This window comes from Dromaius novaehollandiae, chromosome 7, assembly GCF_036370855.1.
Source record: "Dromaius novaehollandiae isolate bDroNov1 chromosome 7, bDroNov1.hap1, whole genome shotgun sequence".
Lineage (NCBI taxonomy): Eukaryota > Metazoa > Chordata > Aves > Casuariiformes > Dromaiidae > Dromaius > Dromaius novaehollandiae.
The window spans coordinates 43,381,348-43,398,004 of NC_088104.1; the positions used below are offsets into that span (position 1 = coordinate 43,381,348).

The 16,657-nt window shown below is 43.0% G+C and overlaps 1 protein-coding gene across 4 annotated transcripts in view; it reads right to left on the bottom strand.

Moving 5' to 3' along the window:
• The window catches only part of AGAP1 (ArfGAP with GTPase domain, ankyrin repeat and PH domain 1), a 394,511-nt gene that overhangs the window by 47,573 nt on the left and 330,281 nt on the right, over positions 1-16,657 (bottom strand). For 3 of the 4 annotated variants that reach the window (XM_026104675.2, XM_026104674.2, XM_064515405.1), the window contains 2 exons: positions 6,696-6,850; positions 4,346-4,436 (listed from right to left, as the gene is read on the bottom strand). In XM_026104675.2, the coding sequence (XP_025960460.1) occupies positions 4,346-4,436; positions 6,696-6,850 (246 nt within the window). Of the gene's footprint in view, positions 1-4,345; positions 4,437-6,695; positions 6,851-15,242; positions 15,321-16,657 lie in introns of all 4 variants that reach the window. The other variant, XM_064515404.1, reaches the window with a different exon arrangement.

Consider the following 16,657-nt stretch of genomic DNA (forward strand, 5'->3'; position numbering starts at 1 on the left):
GCTGAATTTGTGACAGACATCCAGTGGAAAACCAGACTTGGTTATAGCGGGATAAGGCAGAGCACGATATGGCTCCACTGAGCAGCTTGGACAAGTGGCACGTTCTTTGGATTCTGGGAAAAACCTGGTGACATCTGCACCAGTGCGTGCACGTGAAGAGCTGAACCCAAAATGACATAAGGTAGATGACAGAAGCCATTGCTGACCAGTAATTAAGGCAAGCTATTGCAAACGACACAATCAGGGATCCCCCTCTTCTGAAATTCAGTCTATCTACATCTCCCTCCAGCCCTACATAGCTGAACACTGTTTTTTTTAAATCTCATGCTTGAAAATTGTTACCCTTGATTTATGCTGCAAAGAAGCACTCGCGGTCAAGTAGCCATAACTGATCCGCTGTCTTTTTTTTTTAGAAGATGAAGATCAAAAACCATTTTGGAACAACCTTCACCTTTCCTGCTGATGCTAACAGTAACTCTGGACTGGAATTAGGGTACTCATAACCACGTGCGCTGACAGAGTCAGGCTTTTCTCCAACATGCATACATCTAGATTTGATGGCAAAGAAGGAGAAAAACCAGTTCCACAAAGCTCTAGGCACTAAAAAGGCTAGTTTCCTCCTTTTTTTGCTTAGAGCTTGTCAAACAGCAAATATGAGCTTTTTTGCATCACTGAATATTCTCAGATTACAGTCTTCAGCTGACCACAGTTTTTAAAGGTGTTCACTTGTCTCCTTCTCTGAAAACCTCCTCCCCACTTCGACTTGAGCCTTTATCAGACCGATTATTTGAAGGCAAAAGCTCTTGTGAGCAACACTTTTAGGAGAATAACCTCTCCACACCACCTCCTTTATCCCTTTGGACACAGGGTGGTTGATGAAGGACTTTGCCATGCTGAATTCTGATGAGTTCAGCACATGCAAGATCGGGCTAAGCAGACAAAATCTCTACGGGAGGAACTGAAGAGCCAGGGAAAGACGTAGTGCTGGGTGAAGGCATCTTGCAAAGAGTCAAGAGAGGGCAGATGACATCTTTTCAATTCTTGGAGAGTTTTCTTCCATTCTACACATAAAACTGAATCTTCTGATAGTTCTGACAGGCTTCCCAGTGCCAGAGAAATTATTACTTCAGTGTTTGCCGCTCTCAAATCCAAAATACCCAACAGTAAGTTACTAGATATCCAAACTCTGTTGGACCGGAAAACTCATGATGAAAGTCTCCTTTTATTTGCCCTCTTTGTTTTCTTCTACAACACAGAAGATCTGGTATTCCAAGTCCTCCCGTATCTTAAATAAGCGAATCGTGTTTATCCTTTGATCAATCCTTCAAGCATTGACACTGGAAGAAGCTAGAATCCTTTGGAAGCAGAAATTCAGCTGGGTTTGCCTAAGCAATGTGGCTTTTAAGTGCCTTCTCCAGATAGAAGTCAGGACTGAGAGTCTCATTGCTTTCGTGGCCTCTGGGAAAAGGTGACATTAGTTTCCTTTGGGAACATGAAAACAAAAAATCCACTTGGGCAAAAACTTCAGCACCTGAAGACGACTTTGCCACAGTCTCTTGTACCTACCACTCTGGGATGGGAACATTATAAAAGGACACGGAAAAAATTTAAGTCTGACCCTGCTACAGGGCCAGAAGGCTCGTAGCACACAAATGCTATTCAATTAACATGCAACAAAGCAGAAGTTCCCAAGTGAAACAAAGTGCTATAATGAAGTGCTAAAAAGGCAAGGAGTTCTAGAAAGAGGAAGAATGAGACTTCTGAAGTGGAAGATTGATGGCTCCTGAATAGAGCCGAGGGACAGCAACATCTCATATTCCTTTGCTCCCAAACATCTGGCTTTGTGAAGATGCAAAGTATGCAAGCTTTCCACAAGAGCGCTGCTGTTTGTGATGCAAAACGCTCCGGGGTAAGGACTTGTCCAGGCAGGACAGAAAGGGAAAGAAGGAAACAAAGCAAAGGCTGGCAGAAAAAGCAGCAAACTGAGGTTCACATGATGTGCATATTTACATTTTAAGATACATCACTTCAGAAAGACCTCAAATTTTTCAAAGGAAAGCCAGTAGCCTTAAAATTAGGGAGGCCAAACGGCAAGAAGAGTCAAAAAGGGTCTAAATCATGTCCGAGAACGCTAACAGTTAAGTGCATCTCTGACTGCGGTTCCAGAGTCACCAACCCCCCCCCTAAAACAAAACAAAACCAAAAAAATCCCACAACAAAGTGTTGACCGCTGCCAAAAAGGGCAGTCCCATCCTGCCTTCCCCCAGCAACGTGTTCTTGGCATTTCCCTTCTGCTGGCAGGCTGCATGTGTGGCCAGCTCGGTCCAATATCCAATCTGGATGAAAAATAAGCTGGCTGAAAGGTGAGAAAAAAAAATATCAAAAAAAAGCCCCCCTGTTGCTTTCCTGCACAACTGCTTTCCTGGCTGGACACCCAGCGTGGTTGCACAAACACTGGTGTAGGCACCAGAGTGGGGAGAGGAACGCACACCTTGGTGGCAGCATTGACTTTGGCCAGCTTAAATGGATCAGGGACTATCCCCGGAGCAGAAGGGTGGGTACGGGTGTGGGAAGCACTCTGCACTGAAGGGATCACACTTCTCCTCTCTCCTCTGATGACCAGTGGGCAGGGTCTAGGAAAATGCAGCAAAGAGAGACCCCCAGCAGCAAAGAGAGACCGGAGCAGGAATGAGGAGCACTGTGCAATGTGGGCGCCTCACAGCCGTGAGTACTTTGACTAAATCAAATACACATCTAGGTCACTTGAAGACCTCAGCACACCATCTTTCATACCTTTTACTTGAACTATATCCAAGCTTTGGAGTAAACCTCGATGACTACCACATTAATATACAACACTAATAAATAAGAGCAGTTTTGGCCGGTATACATTAAAATACAGGCCAAGCTAACAAGTTTGCTGCTGGATTACTAGTCAAGTGAATGTAAAGGCCTTAATTCATTGATGCTGCTATTTTTTCTCGCTGCTGGTGAGAAGTGCCCATGATATTCCTATTGAGGATCACCTCCAAGTAGGTCAACAAGCTGCTTTGACAAGATGCGAGTGCTGGTGCTCAAAGGCCAAGCCAGGCAAGGCTCATATCAGGGTGTGCTCAACCTCCGGGCACAGAGCAGCCACCTTGGCTTTTGATCCATCTCCTACAGACTGCCTATAAATATCTGACACTTTTCAAAAGAATCAACTGAAATCAATAAATCTGTATGGGAAGCACATTTTGATGGTATGGACCGGAAAAAACTTTATTTTAAATGCCTGCTAATCTGTTACCCGCATTTTCTACAGGCCTTCCGAGGTTCAGGCAGGGGATAATAGATTTGTCGGTGGGTGACTGAATCAGCTTAATCGCTAACTATGCAGACAGTGAATTAATCATGCAAAAGCACTCGTATTTCTGTATGAATGTTCACTTTAAAGTCAACTGGGGTGTTAAAATGGCTTAGATCAGTGGTCAAATTCCTGAACAGCGAGTCTTCAAAAAAAAAAAAAAAAAAAAAAAAAAACCAACCCAAAACCAAAAAATACCACTGACCCAAACAAAAACAAATGAATAATTTTCCATTTTAAGCAGACGTGAAATCACAAGAAAAGTTCTGACTTTCAAATATCAAAGAAATACAGATGCCCAAGTTCTCAATCCTTCTGCTTCTACAACTAATTGCTTTGGAGCAAGACGAGTACTTCCTTTTTATGGCTTTGTTACAAACCCCTGGAACTAAAGAGCGACAGAATAATGACCTCAGCTGGGGTTAGTGAGGTGAACAGCTCAAAGTATTCTTGAGAACACTTTCCTGAACATTAAGTATATGTTTAAAAAATAAAAAGGGGAAAGAAACACAAAGGGGGGAAAAAAATCCCAAATCGGTTTTTGAGTATCTAGATATAATGAGCAATGACTTTGGTTCCTTCTGACAAGTAAGAAAACACAAAATCAAACTTTATCTCTCTGAGAATATTGCCAAGGCCCATATGCCCTCTCCACCCCCAAATAGGAGGAAAATGGGAGTAACTGACGTCAAACAGCACACTATTTTTTCCTTTTCTTCAAAGAAAAGTGAAAAAAATGCTCACATTTAAAGTGGCAAGTGAGAAAACAAGAGGGAGAAACAAAAAAAATCAGGCCTCATTCGACATAGCTTATATTAAGTATGAATCAGCATAAAATAAGCCTGATTAAGCAGACACCATAACGAACATGTGCAAACCACATACAGATATAATACCAAAAAGACGAAGACCGTGGTGGGTGTTCATGCACGTCTTGGCCAAGGAGAAGGGGTCAACGTTAAGAAGCCAAGCTCTGGCGTTAGCGGAGGCTGTACTTACTCTGTGCCTCGCAGTCCACGCAGTGCGAGTTGCCTCTGATGTTTCTTATTGACTGCAGGGCCATGGCCTCATTCTGACTTGTCAGTCGGGACTGTGGATATCGAAAGAAACACATATAATAAATAAGAACCCAATGAAAAGGTCTAGACGACACAACTGTCGGCTGCATGAGAGGCAAAAAACAAAGCTCAGACCAAGGCTGAATGGATGTGCTCAAGGAAACTGCAGACTTTGGCTTCTCAAGATATAGTGCTCCTTTGGCATCTTCAAGAATGGCAATTTCAGGCTTGCCAAGCAGATACTCCTATTTTCTCCCATATTTCTGACGGCTCAAGATTTTTCCTAAAGCTCTCTTTATCCTGCACAGGAAAACCCAGCATTTTGGAGATACTGGACCGGACTCGAACAACTGGGGAGGCTGCGCAGGGGAAAGCCAAGCTTAAAAATGAATCTTGCTACCAAGGAAGGTAGTCACAGTGCAGGTTTATTTCTTGAGATAAATTAGATACGAATATTATTTGATAAAATCAATTTCTTTTATTGACACGTGTGCTTCTGCTAATGAAGACTAAGGGGTGGTTTGCAAAAGACACTGAAAGCCTTTTATCATCAAAAGGTCACACCGAATCAGATGGCTCCCATTTAAATTCTCTCCATGAAGATCCACCAATGACCCTTCCTTGGACCTGGAGAGACTGTCACTAGGTATAAGTAGCTCAGCTCTACCCAACTAAACCACCTGGCAAGCTTTCAGAGAAGAAAACTGTTAGCTAGTTCTACCAAATTATGGACTCCTTACAATTAATTGGTTTACGCAGGATGAGGACCAGGACTTAAGTACAGCAACGTGGAGATACACACTCCCAGTCTCTCAAAAGGACATACTCCTACGCTACTCTGATAAGTTCCTCTGCCGTGTTTTCAGACATCAGTAATATTTTACAGAGGAAACCTCTCTGAGCACTGCAGCGGGTTAAGTGTATTGTATAACCAAAAAAGTTCCTTGTACAAGCATAATTCTGTAAACAGAGTCTCCTTTTTAAAAAAATATTTAACATATGCAAAGTCCAATCTTTTCTGTAGGTACTGAGTAGTAAATATTATCAACCACTCTTCATCCTCTGTAATATTAATTTTTTTATATAGGTGTTAGGGTACAAATTTCCTCTGTCATGCTGCCTTAGCAGTACACTCTAATGTATAGACACAGTTCTGGGTCCTAACATATATGCACGGCAGAGCAAGTAATTCTATGGAAGTCAGGCACAAAAACAGGCAGTGATTCTTCCCCCTTTTAGAACAATATATTAATTTTTTAAAATGAAATGGGAAGTAAATTATATTATGATGATGATGATAATTACTGGTGTCTGAACTACTCTGGTAAAGAGGTAATGAATGCAGGCATTCATTTCAAAAATTTCAAATTCTCCTTCTTAGCAATACGAAATGATTAAAGACATTTCTTAGGTGGATGGTGTTGAAGGACGTACAAGCCTGAACAATTATTCCCCATTTCTCTCCCTCCCTTACCACTCGACATCTTGCTCTCTAGTTGTGAAGTGTTTGCAAATACAGAGTCTCCAGAATCCGTTGTTTTCCTGCCCCTCCGAAAAGGAGCAATGGCTGAAGAAGTATCAGATTTTAAACATTTATTTTGATAGGGAAAGAGAAAAATGTTACTTTCCTCATAATACAAAAGTATAGCAAAGAAGGTGGCCTGTTCCTCTTAGGCCATTTTCCTCTTTCCCCACAAAAAGATTTGATGAACCATTTCTTGATTAGTTTTCTGTTATATTAGTTAAAGCACAAAACCATAAAGAATCGATTCAGTGTAATTAAAGAAAAGAAAAATTGCACATAGGTTTCACCAAACAGTGGACACAAAGGCAATAGCTTATTTTTGATTTCTGTGAGTTGCATTACTTCGTCACAGGCAGAGTCACGTGGATGAACATTACTGCACATCTATTATTAGGCCGACCAACATGTTTAATTAAACTTTGCTATGCAGGAACTCAACAATTTTTAACTAGAGATTTGACTAGTAAATGAGCTGTTTTTTGGATGTGCCTCCACTCTCCCCCAAGACAGGCTTTCCTTCAAGGCTCCTCTACAGACCTCTAACCCAAAATAAATGATTTATTCAACTGCTGTAAAACCAAATTGCTAAACAGGTTAGAGTACCAGTTTGCTTGAGATATCTGACATATGTACGCAGCTGCTCTGACCTGTGCCCAGCTCATGCATATCTCTAGGAGTGCAGGTTTTTAAAACAGGGCTAGGGATCTTGTTTTCCTTTTAGTGACCAATGTCCCATTACTTATTTGCAGTACTCTGTGTACCGTACCTTGTTCTTACTGCTCTCACACGACTGTAAACTGGCCAAGATCTGACTCTCTATGGCTTGTACCCATGCATCTCTTTCTTCATACGTGGTAGCTTCAAAGTGCCACGTCTGGCCGGTGAGAGAGACAATGATAAACTCAAAGTTTTCTTCTTGTTCTGGAAGAAAAAAAAAAAGCAATAGGAAGAAAATTTAACATTAAGGATATCAATAGCTAGGCCTAAACATGATCTTATCTGATGAGCATTTCTGCAATGTAACAAGCAAATACAGGTGTGGACATCTGAGGTTTGAGGCTAAATATATCCAAAGACATTGAAGTTGTATGATGCATCAGAAAACATGCTGATCCATTGCTTTTCCCTTCAAAATGTTATTTGACATACATAAAGTACTGTGTTGGGTAAATATGGAGAATTTGTGTGTGTGAATGTGTGTGCGTGTCCCCATTTCTCTAACCACAAAGTGGCAACAGACACTATCTAGACTTAAGCCTGGGGTGGTAAGACCTACATGCCAGAAAAAACAGTGTCCCCCAAAATAAGAGATGAATGGAGTATAAAGAGCTGACACACCAGTTTGACAATTTACCCTATTTCTTCAAGCATGCACATGCTTGGACATAACATATGAAGACCAGATACATACATTTTCTTTTCTACAGCATAAACAGAGTGGGTTATAATACAGGATTAACATCACTTCAACCTGTTCAACTTTCACATTCAACATGGGAGTTGAGAAAATGATCCAAGAAGCTAGCAGAAAGGGTCAGTGAAATATCCTTAGGGCCACTAGAGCATAAGGACAAGTATTCAGGCCAGAGGACTGCAGTGTATGAAAATAGCAGCAAAACTGAACTAAACGGGTGCATACTTTAACTACACCCGGGACACCAAAGTCAAATGAGAGAAGAAAAAAAAAAAAAATCAAGGAAGCTGAGAAAGTGGAATTAGGAAGGGCAGGCATGAAGCATGAAAGGAAGAGAATAATAGAGCACAAGTTCTGGTGAACATCAGCCATAATGGGCTTTAGAAAGGGCATTTACATTCACTCATCTACTAATGACTTATTATACATTCAGCGCCACGAAACTCCTGCATTACCCTGTCATCCATAAGCATGCAAGGATAAGTGACAAATCTAGCCCTCGCTTTAAAGACAGTAGCGCTGCGCACTGAAAGTCATTTGCTCAACTGATGGGGCGACCGGTTTTCTTCGACAAACTCCAGGCTAGAAAGGCCAGCGCTTACGCTGGTGTAAATCTCGGGAGTCCCACTGAAGCCTGTGGAGGTCAGCTTGCTAATAGCAGCAGGTAATTAGACTGCGCTTTAATGAACTTTCAGAAGACAGTAGGAGGTTACCTTGCACCTTGAGCTGAGAATAAACCTGGAGGTGAAGGTGATCTCAAGGGGAATGAGGACACCTCAAGCAGCAGTCTTATTAAAGCGTGTGGGTAAGTGGGGAAAGAAAAAGAAGAGAAATAGTGCAGTTGTATAACTTCATAACTGCGTAACTACTTTTATGCTACAGCAATATAGTGTTAAAAAAAAAAAAAGATAGAGTCATTAGGCAAAACGCTACGGTTAAGTCATGGGAAAAGCCACAATTATCAAATGGAGCTTCATGAGTTTACGAAAATGATGCAAGAGTGACTAAAATAGAGTGTTAACAATAAAGGAAATTGCTTTCAGCCCTGCGCGCTGCCCTGTCTAGGAAAACACAGTCACCTTGAATAAAAGCTGAAGCACCTCCAGAAAGTCTTGCTGAAGGAAGAAGGCGCTGACAAAGAAGAGGGAACGTTGGCAAGATAAGAGAACAAGAAAAACTAAATCCCACTTGTAGCAGCCTCCCGGAGAGTGGGTCCAATTTAGGAAATTCATCATTCTTAGCCTTTTTAATGGCTAAGTGATACATCTTTGCACTTGTGAAGTCTGGCTAAAGCAGGATTTCCAAAAGCCCGGTCACCAAATCCACCGGCTCAGAAAAACCTTCCACTGGCTGCAAATGCTTCCATCTGTCCAAGCAAGGCTCCCCTCCAGGCAAGCAGGGAGGTTAAAAGCGGCACACAGAGGAACGCAAAGTTTTTGGTAAAGCACATATCAGAAGGAAGAACTCCGTAAGCAGGAACAGTAAATAAAACATAAATGCTAAGCTCAAAGAACTTCATAGCAATTACTCAGTGCTGGTGCTACTGAGACATATATGTCAGTACGGGCGAGGGCGCAGGGATGCTACGCTATGCAGTAACAAAGGCCCTTTTGATTTTCATTCCTTTTTCTACACCTCACGTCCTTCTCCCTCCTTTCTCTAAGCATCCTGCCCTTCTCCATTCGCAGCTCTGCTCCGGATGGCTGCACGTCTTGGCCGTACCTTGCCCCACTAGCCCACTGACCGCACGCTGTACCGCTCCCACGCAAGCCCAAAGCGCGGTGCAGAGCTGAAGGAGCCAAGGCAGCGTTTGGGGGCTGCCTACTAGGGGGAGGGGAACAAAGGCACCTAAATAGACCCCGAGCGAGGAAGGTACAGCATTACAGTCGTGCCGAGTGACTTGGTGCGGTGGTAGCATACGAAATCAAGAGACAGCACAACTGAATTCTCCTGTCTTCCATCTGCCAATAATCCCAATTGCACCCATGAAATTGGTTTCTCTTGGCCAAGAAGGGGATAGGATTTGGCCATCAGAAATAAATTCTGCAATCCAACCAGTTTTACATGGCATTATTTGGCATTCACCCTTTAAAAGCAAGCTTGAGATACCATGCTCACAACAGCATCTCTGCAAGTTCCCCCCCCCCAAAAAAATGCTACAGTAATGCTATTCCTCTGCTTGTGGAAGGTCTACTGCACAAGACACACAACCAGCTAGTAAGGCTCAAGTGCAATCCAAGAAGCACCTTCAGCCATTCCCATGGTCCTCCTTTTATAGGCAAAGCATCGTTTTCCCAAAGGAAAGGCTCTCTTGTCTAACCTCCTGACCTTTCTTGCCGTGACCAGATGACACTGTGACAAGCTGCCACCTTGGCCGCTCTCCCGGGAAGCTCCCCAACATTAAGTGCGATAGCTGTGGGCTGGGAAAGACTCGCGTCCTTCGGGGGTCAGGGATGGAGAATCCACGTCGCAGGTTGATGAGTATGTCCTGCGGGTTAAAAGAGCTGCAGCATGTTGAAAGCCTGGGCTGGAAGGACATTTTAACGCCACTGCTAATCTAGCTGAAAACTTGGTCCTTGCTGACGATACATTAAGAACGTAGCAGCTGGCGTTACTTTTTAGCTGCTGGAGCTTTAGATTTATTTCCTAAAAGCTCAGGTGAGAAGCAAGAGCACTAGTTGAAGACTTCCTTCAGTAATAGGTTTTCTGCTTAAACATGGCAAAAACATTTTGCAAGCACAAAACGATGCCTCAAAAGACTACATGTGCAGCGTGGGTAGCTAGAGTGCAAATCCGTAAGCGCCGTGTACGCAAACAGAAAAACCCAGGCAGCAGCACAAAAGTGTTCAGTTTTCGCTCTCCAGTAAAATTACAGGTCGTGCTGTTCAAACCCCTACGAGCCCAATCGCAAAATTTTATTAAACAGGTTCCCATGTTTAACAGTTATTCACAGAAAGGTCCGCTATAATAGTATTTTAGCACCATCAACCTGTCGAAATCAACCTGCCCAATTACTCCAAACTACATTAATAACACCGGATATTACACTAATTGTGTCCAGTTTCCATGCAGACGAGGTCCCGGGGGGCTAATTCTGCATCCTCGGGGGCAAGCAACTCAGCCATCAAGCCGATTTCCCCAGGAATCCCTCCTCATTACACAAGTCCAGGCTGTCAAACTTTTTTTTCCTTTCTTTCTTTCTTTTTTTTTTTTTTTTGGTAAAAGGTTAATGGGCCAATCAGTCATCAATTATTTCCTGGAAGCGTAGCAGACAAAGGGTTAAAGTGCTAACAAACAGCTGCAGCTGATTTACATTTGGAAGTTATTATGAACAGGAGCTGCCTAAAAAATGATGATGTTTGTTCAGTTTTTTTTTGTTGTTTTTTTTTTTTTTTTAAAGTGGGAAGTGGTGGCTAAGATGGGAAAAGAGCTGAAATTGTAAGATTATGATGCGATGGAACCCAAAGCAAAGGTGATTCCCCCCCCCCCCCACAGAGGACCAGTGGAAGTGGACATGCAGTCCCCGAGTTTCAGGAACCACCACCACCATCACCATTTCCAAGGGGCTACATGGTACCACTGCTTACACTGCACAGATTTTTTCCACCATCACCTTTTTTTAGTATTTCCTCTTCCCACGTCTTTTATTCTCAGTATCAAGAACTGCATGAACAGCCGCTGACACCAGCGGTGGGTGACTACTAGCATAGTTTGAGGTCAACCTAAGACAAGGGCATCTTTCTGCCAGGCGCTCTGCAGGCATAAGCTGCACCCCAGAAGCTTGCATTTAAACAGGAAAACCATTGCAAAGGTGTATGACAAAGACATGCTAGGGTTAAGCAACTTCTCAGAGGCATACGTGGATATTTGGACAGAACCACAAATAAAACTGGATCTCCTGACTTCTGAGGTGGTGGCTTAGAGCCAGCAGCGAGGTGCCAGACCGTGCGGTTGCTCCTTTGCACTGTGCAGTTGCCGTCGGCCGCGTTGCACCGCGGTGCGGGCTGGCACCTTGGCAATTAATAGTACCTCATTGCACACGGCTGGTGGATGGTGCCGCTCACGCGGGGTGTGTTTTCTGGAGACCACGAGTCGAGTGTAGAACCAAAGGATTCGGTGACATATCTCAAACGGCCATCGAGCATCTTCAAGAGTGGAGGTTACAGCTCAAAACTGATTCAAGCATGCCTGAAGTAACACCGAGACCTATTTAAGCTCCCTCTTTATCGCGCCCTTCATCCCTCAAAACTCGCTTCCGCTCAAGCACCCTTCCTTAATAACCCTTAATCTTTTCAAAAGGATGATAATGAAAAGCTGCCGAGGTGCCCTAGCAATAAACACTAGATGTTTACAAGCTGCAATTTGTTTACAACAAAGATGCGTGTTATTCATGTACTAGATAATGTTAACTATCATTACCTTTTGCCACTTGGCGTAAATTATCCCTGTAACTTGGAAGATAAGTATGTTTATTAGCCGCCTCAATTAAGGAAATATTTGTGCCATGTCCCACTGGGCACGACTATGCTAATACTTCTCTCCCCTTTCCAAACCCAGTGTCTAAATCTAATTAGTTTTGAAAATCAACCCTATCAGGACAATATAGCTCCGCTATCAGTTGCCCACAGCTCTCGGTAAAGGTTGCGTTCCACTGGAAGGTTTTTTCGTAGCACTGTTTCATACCACCACCCAGGAATGACAAACGGCGCACCAAAGGCTTGTTCCCAGCTCGGGGGACGCGGCTCCCCCCGCCACACGTACTTGTTGTTTTATTTGGGTGCCAGGACAACGATGGTTGGAAGAAGCCCACAAAGTCATTTTTAAATTCAGTTCGTAAGTCTAGAGGTGCATTAGATGTTTCCTAACACTTCTCTAAAAAACATGAACATGTTTCAAGCCTGCAGCTTGCTATTAAAATTCCCGGTGTTTCAATGCTGAAGACCTTTCTTAACGGAGAGGTATCGTGAGACGCTGTCTCTAGCCGATAAGGTCTAGTCGATGGGGCAGCACGTACCTTTGGTGTGCTGCTCAGCCGCCCCTCGGTCTGCTCTGGTTAGCCCCAGCTACCTTTCGGCACAGGCTTTGCATCAGGACAGCAAAGACATCGCTACCTTTTAAAGGCAAGGTAGTCCTGGACGCCATGAACCTGCAGAAGGGAAGTCCTCCAGGAGAGCTTTGCAGCTCTGATGGCATGTGTGCAACCACAAAGCGCAGGAAAAACGAGGATTTAAGAGCTTTATGAATGTTTAACCACAGCAGCCATTTAATTTTAGTGAGATGCTTCTCCATACCATGCTGCAACTTCTGTGGACATAGGAAGAACAACCCTGCGTTTAACAGCCCTGCTATGACAGCAGGTACAAGCACCTCCGCAAGAGCAAATTGAGCAGAGTCTGGTTTAAGCGCAACAAGCTGATATTATGCACTTTCGCCCTAGAGAACCAAAGGACTGCTTAAACCCTGGCTGCCTGCAAGCAGGTGGGACTTCTTCATTTGCTGTCACAGAGCTGAGAGAGAGGAACCCGATCTGGAGAGGACTCGCCGCTCTGTGCAGCGCGTAGCACGCCAAAGGGAGGCCCGTGCAGAAACCCCCTTGTGAGCAGCACCCAACAACTGCAGCAGCTGTTTTCTGCCTCTTAAATGGAGATTTTGCTACCCGGAAGCATGCAAAATACCCAAATAATAGGACCAGAATTAAAAAGTAACCAAGGAGCTGCTTTCTAGCCCAAGCTCTCAAAAAACCTGAGACTGCACCAATAGGAATATTTCTGTTCTGCAGAAAGGTATAAATGCAATTGAGCAAGCATGTGCTAAAGACTAAAGCAGATTTGTTATTCTGGACTGTCATTTCCTATCACCATTCCCTTTTTTGAAGGCATAATTATCTAAACATGTGGCTTTTAGTACTTACACTGCTCATTAACTCTACATTTGCCAATCTCGCGATTCCAGCTATCATACAAAGGCTCATGCACAGGCTCAAGGATGCAAAACTATTGAGGACACCAGACCTTTAGTAGGGCTAATACTTCCAAGAAAGACAAATTTGTCCAATTTAGATACACAATTTCATACTGGTGACGTTTTTCAAAACTCTTCAACCGCAGCTTTCAGGGACACGTTCCCATACAAAGCAAGGTGCGTTCACTCCTCTTGCCTGTGACGCTTAGTTTGGTCAATATGGTAAAAGACTCTTCAAACTACAAATACCCTAAAAATGGGAGCTTTACTGTTAAAAAAAAAAAAAGGCAATTCTTTATGCTTTCTTAATTCTTTCGCTGTTAAAATTCTACTAACAAGTAGATACAAAACCAGAAGCTTCTCAATGAGTAAACTTGTAACAAACACGCCCCTGCATCTGATGGGAAGAAAAAAAATCCGGCTAGCAGATTAAAAATACAGAATTGCATGTTATTAAAACTATCTAGTTAGTTTTCTTTTAAATGGAAAAAAAATTTAGCAAACTTGTTCCAATAATCATTTTCTCTCTCCTTTTATATTTTGCACTCAGTGCTTGAGAAGATAAGAAAAAGATCAAAACAGAATTTTGCTGCTGTTGCTCTGAAAGGTAACAATTTTACATTTACAATGAGAAATACAACAAAATCGTAATTAAAAAAGCTTCCTTAACAAGCTGCGGTAAAATTGCACTTTTGTTTCCCTGACACACTTTACTTGGCAGTGAGAGCGAGGCATCCGACAGCAGTACAGCAGTAATTGTGCAAAAAAAGGACGGTGATATAAATCACCAAAGGTTAATGATCAGGATGTGAACATAGGGACTTGTTTACAGAAATAGCATGCAATTTAAAATTTACAGGAGATTTAATGCCACTGCTTGGCAATCACTAAAATCAACAGCCCAGAAAACAGTGACATTAAGAAAAATATTACAGTTATAATCATTCCAAAATAAGTCAATTAGTGTTAGGGCATGCGCTCGTGATTACTTGACCCATTTGGTTCGCACTTAAGTGAAAAAAATTCCTCCCCCCCCCGTGATACTGAGATTACTGAGTTGTGACCTATTTTGCATTCCATATTTCGCACTCTCTCCCCTCTTCTTACACGCCGGCGGAGAGGATGGCGCAGGCTTTCTCTCCTTGCCCGGCTTCCAAGCAATTCTCACCTTTGACATTCGTAATAACAAAAAAAAAAGAAGGAAGTTTATAATTGTGTTGTTCAAATGAAGGTGGAGGAAGGAAGGGAAAAAAAAAATTCAATCTGCTATTATACAAAAGCCATGACGGCTGTCTTCGGTGGCAAAAAAAAAAAAGCAATGTAAGTCAATTTGTGAACTTTGGCACCGGGTGACCTTTAGAAATACAACAATATACAGAATTTACAAGCAAGAGCAGCACATGCAAATGACCCGGCACTGTCTCGCCTTTGGATTAGAGCTGCAAAGAGCATTATGGAGAACGCTTTCACAAAACAAATTAAGACTGTTACTTAAATGTCACGGCACACACTATTGTATTTGGCTACAGATCATTACACCTGGTACTAACACTTTTAAAAACTGTAATAACTTGGGAAATATTACATTGAGTGCCCACATGTATAAAGGGAAAATAAAAAAAAATTAAATAAATAAAAGAAGAAAATGGGTTCCTGAAGTAATTTAAACATCGCCACTCCACGACTAGAGGGAAAGGTCAAAATTTAAGTAAGCTGAAAGGAACATGAATGGCAAAATAAAACGCACAAACAAAAAGATGGAAAGACCACGGGAATGACTCTGCAAACACGAGATGAAAGCACGCATGCTTTGGGCAAATCCGATCTCCATTCCTGCAGCCGGTGAGGGAGAGCCGCAACGAGGACGATTTTCGGAAAAGCAGGTTACGGAAAGGGGGTAGAGGGGAGGCGTTCAGCTAAAAGGTGTCGTTTCGTTACCTTCGGTGTTGGTGCTGCTGCTGCTGTATATATTTCGCAGGCTACCAACACGGTTTAGTTTCCATGCTTTGCGTTTGGCTGCGTCCAGAGAGCAGAAGGGGAAGAGAAAAAAAAGAGAATAAAATAAAAATAAAGAAACGGGAAAAAAAAAAGAAAAAAGGGGGGGAGAAGGGGAAAAAAAGAAAGCGTCAAAATAGCATGAGAAGTAAAACGCGAGCACGAGCCGGTTGCGCCGGCAGAGCCGCACACAGCAAGCGCACACAGAGCCTCTCGATCCACGGGCAACACGGACGGGAGAGTCTCTCAAACACGATGAGCTTCGACAAGATTAAACGGCTCTGCTGTTGGAATAGACAAAACCAGACCGGCAGGACTGCAAAAGCACAGAGTTTTTTGCACACGGGACACACAATTAGACACAAAACAACTCCCGTAAAATGCTGCTTAATTAACCACAAAAGCTGGACAGACGAGAGTCGCCTTTCCTCCAAAAGATCCTATTTACCCACTGGATGCCTGTAGTTGTGATGACTTTAGAAGCTCAGGTAATGGTGTAATGGGCTTAAAATCATCAGAACAACAACAAACCTTATTTTTAGCATTGAGCTTTGCAGCATCACTTAATTATTTCGCAGGGTGTCAAGGAGACAGTGATGCCATGCAAATCACGGCTTTGCTGCTCGCCCTCCTCCTAGGCAAATCACTGCAAAGTACCCGCTTATTTGGAAAATAAAAGTGCGTATTCTTTATATAACAGACATCACTGTTGCATCACCAGAATTGCAGCAAACTTTTCAATTCTCCTGAGTTGCTGTGTTTTACAATTAGCCAAAAACAGCGTTGAAAGGCACTCGAATACTGTGCTCATCGTGAGAGACCGAGTCTTTACGGTCCTGAAAATCTACCTGCTTTGCCTCAAAAGTGCATTCACAGCATGAGAAGTAAATTCAACCAACACGCTTAGACTAAGTTTCATCAGACGGGATGTATTTTCCTTTCTCGAAACATCCAAGTCCGAACACCGTGATACGGCCGGCATCTAATGTGACTTGCATGAAAATAGCAAGTGTCCTGTGTTATTCACCCAGGGCCATCACCGCTCGCCCCGTCCGGGGAGGGAACCGCGTATCTGCCAAGACTCACCTCTCTGCAGGCTTTGCGGCATGTAACAGCGATGCAACACTGTCTGGCACATAACTGTTTTGTAAAATGGATTAAAAATTTTTTTTTCAAAATATTTCAAAATGGGGCAGTATAAATTGTAGTGGTAATAATGATTCATTTCTAAAATATATTTTTAGAACTGAAGAGTCTCCCGCTTTGATGGAGCGCAGAGTCCGTTAGGAAGAAACACAGGTAAGTCCAGGGTAAAATGGTTTCCCCCACAGCACAGAGGCCCCTTATCCATCAGGATG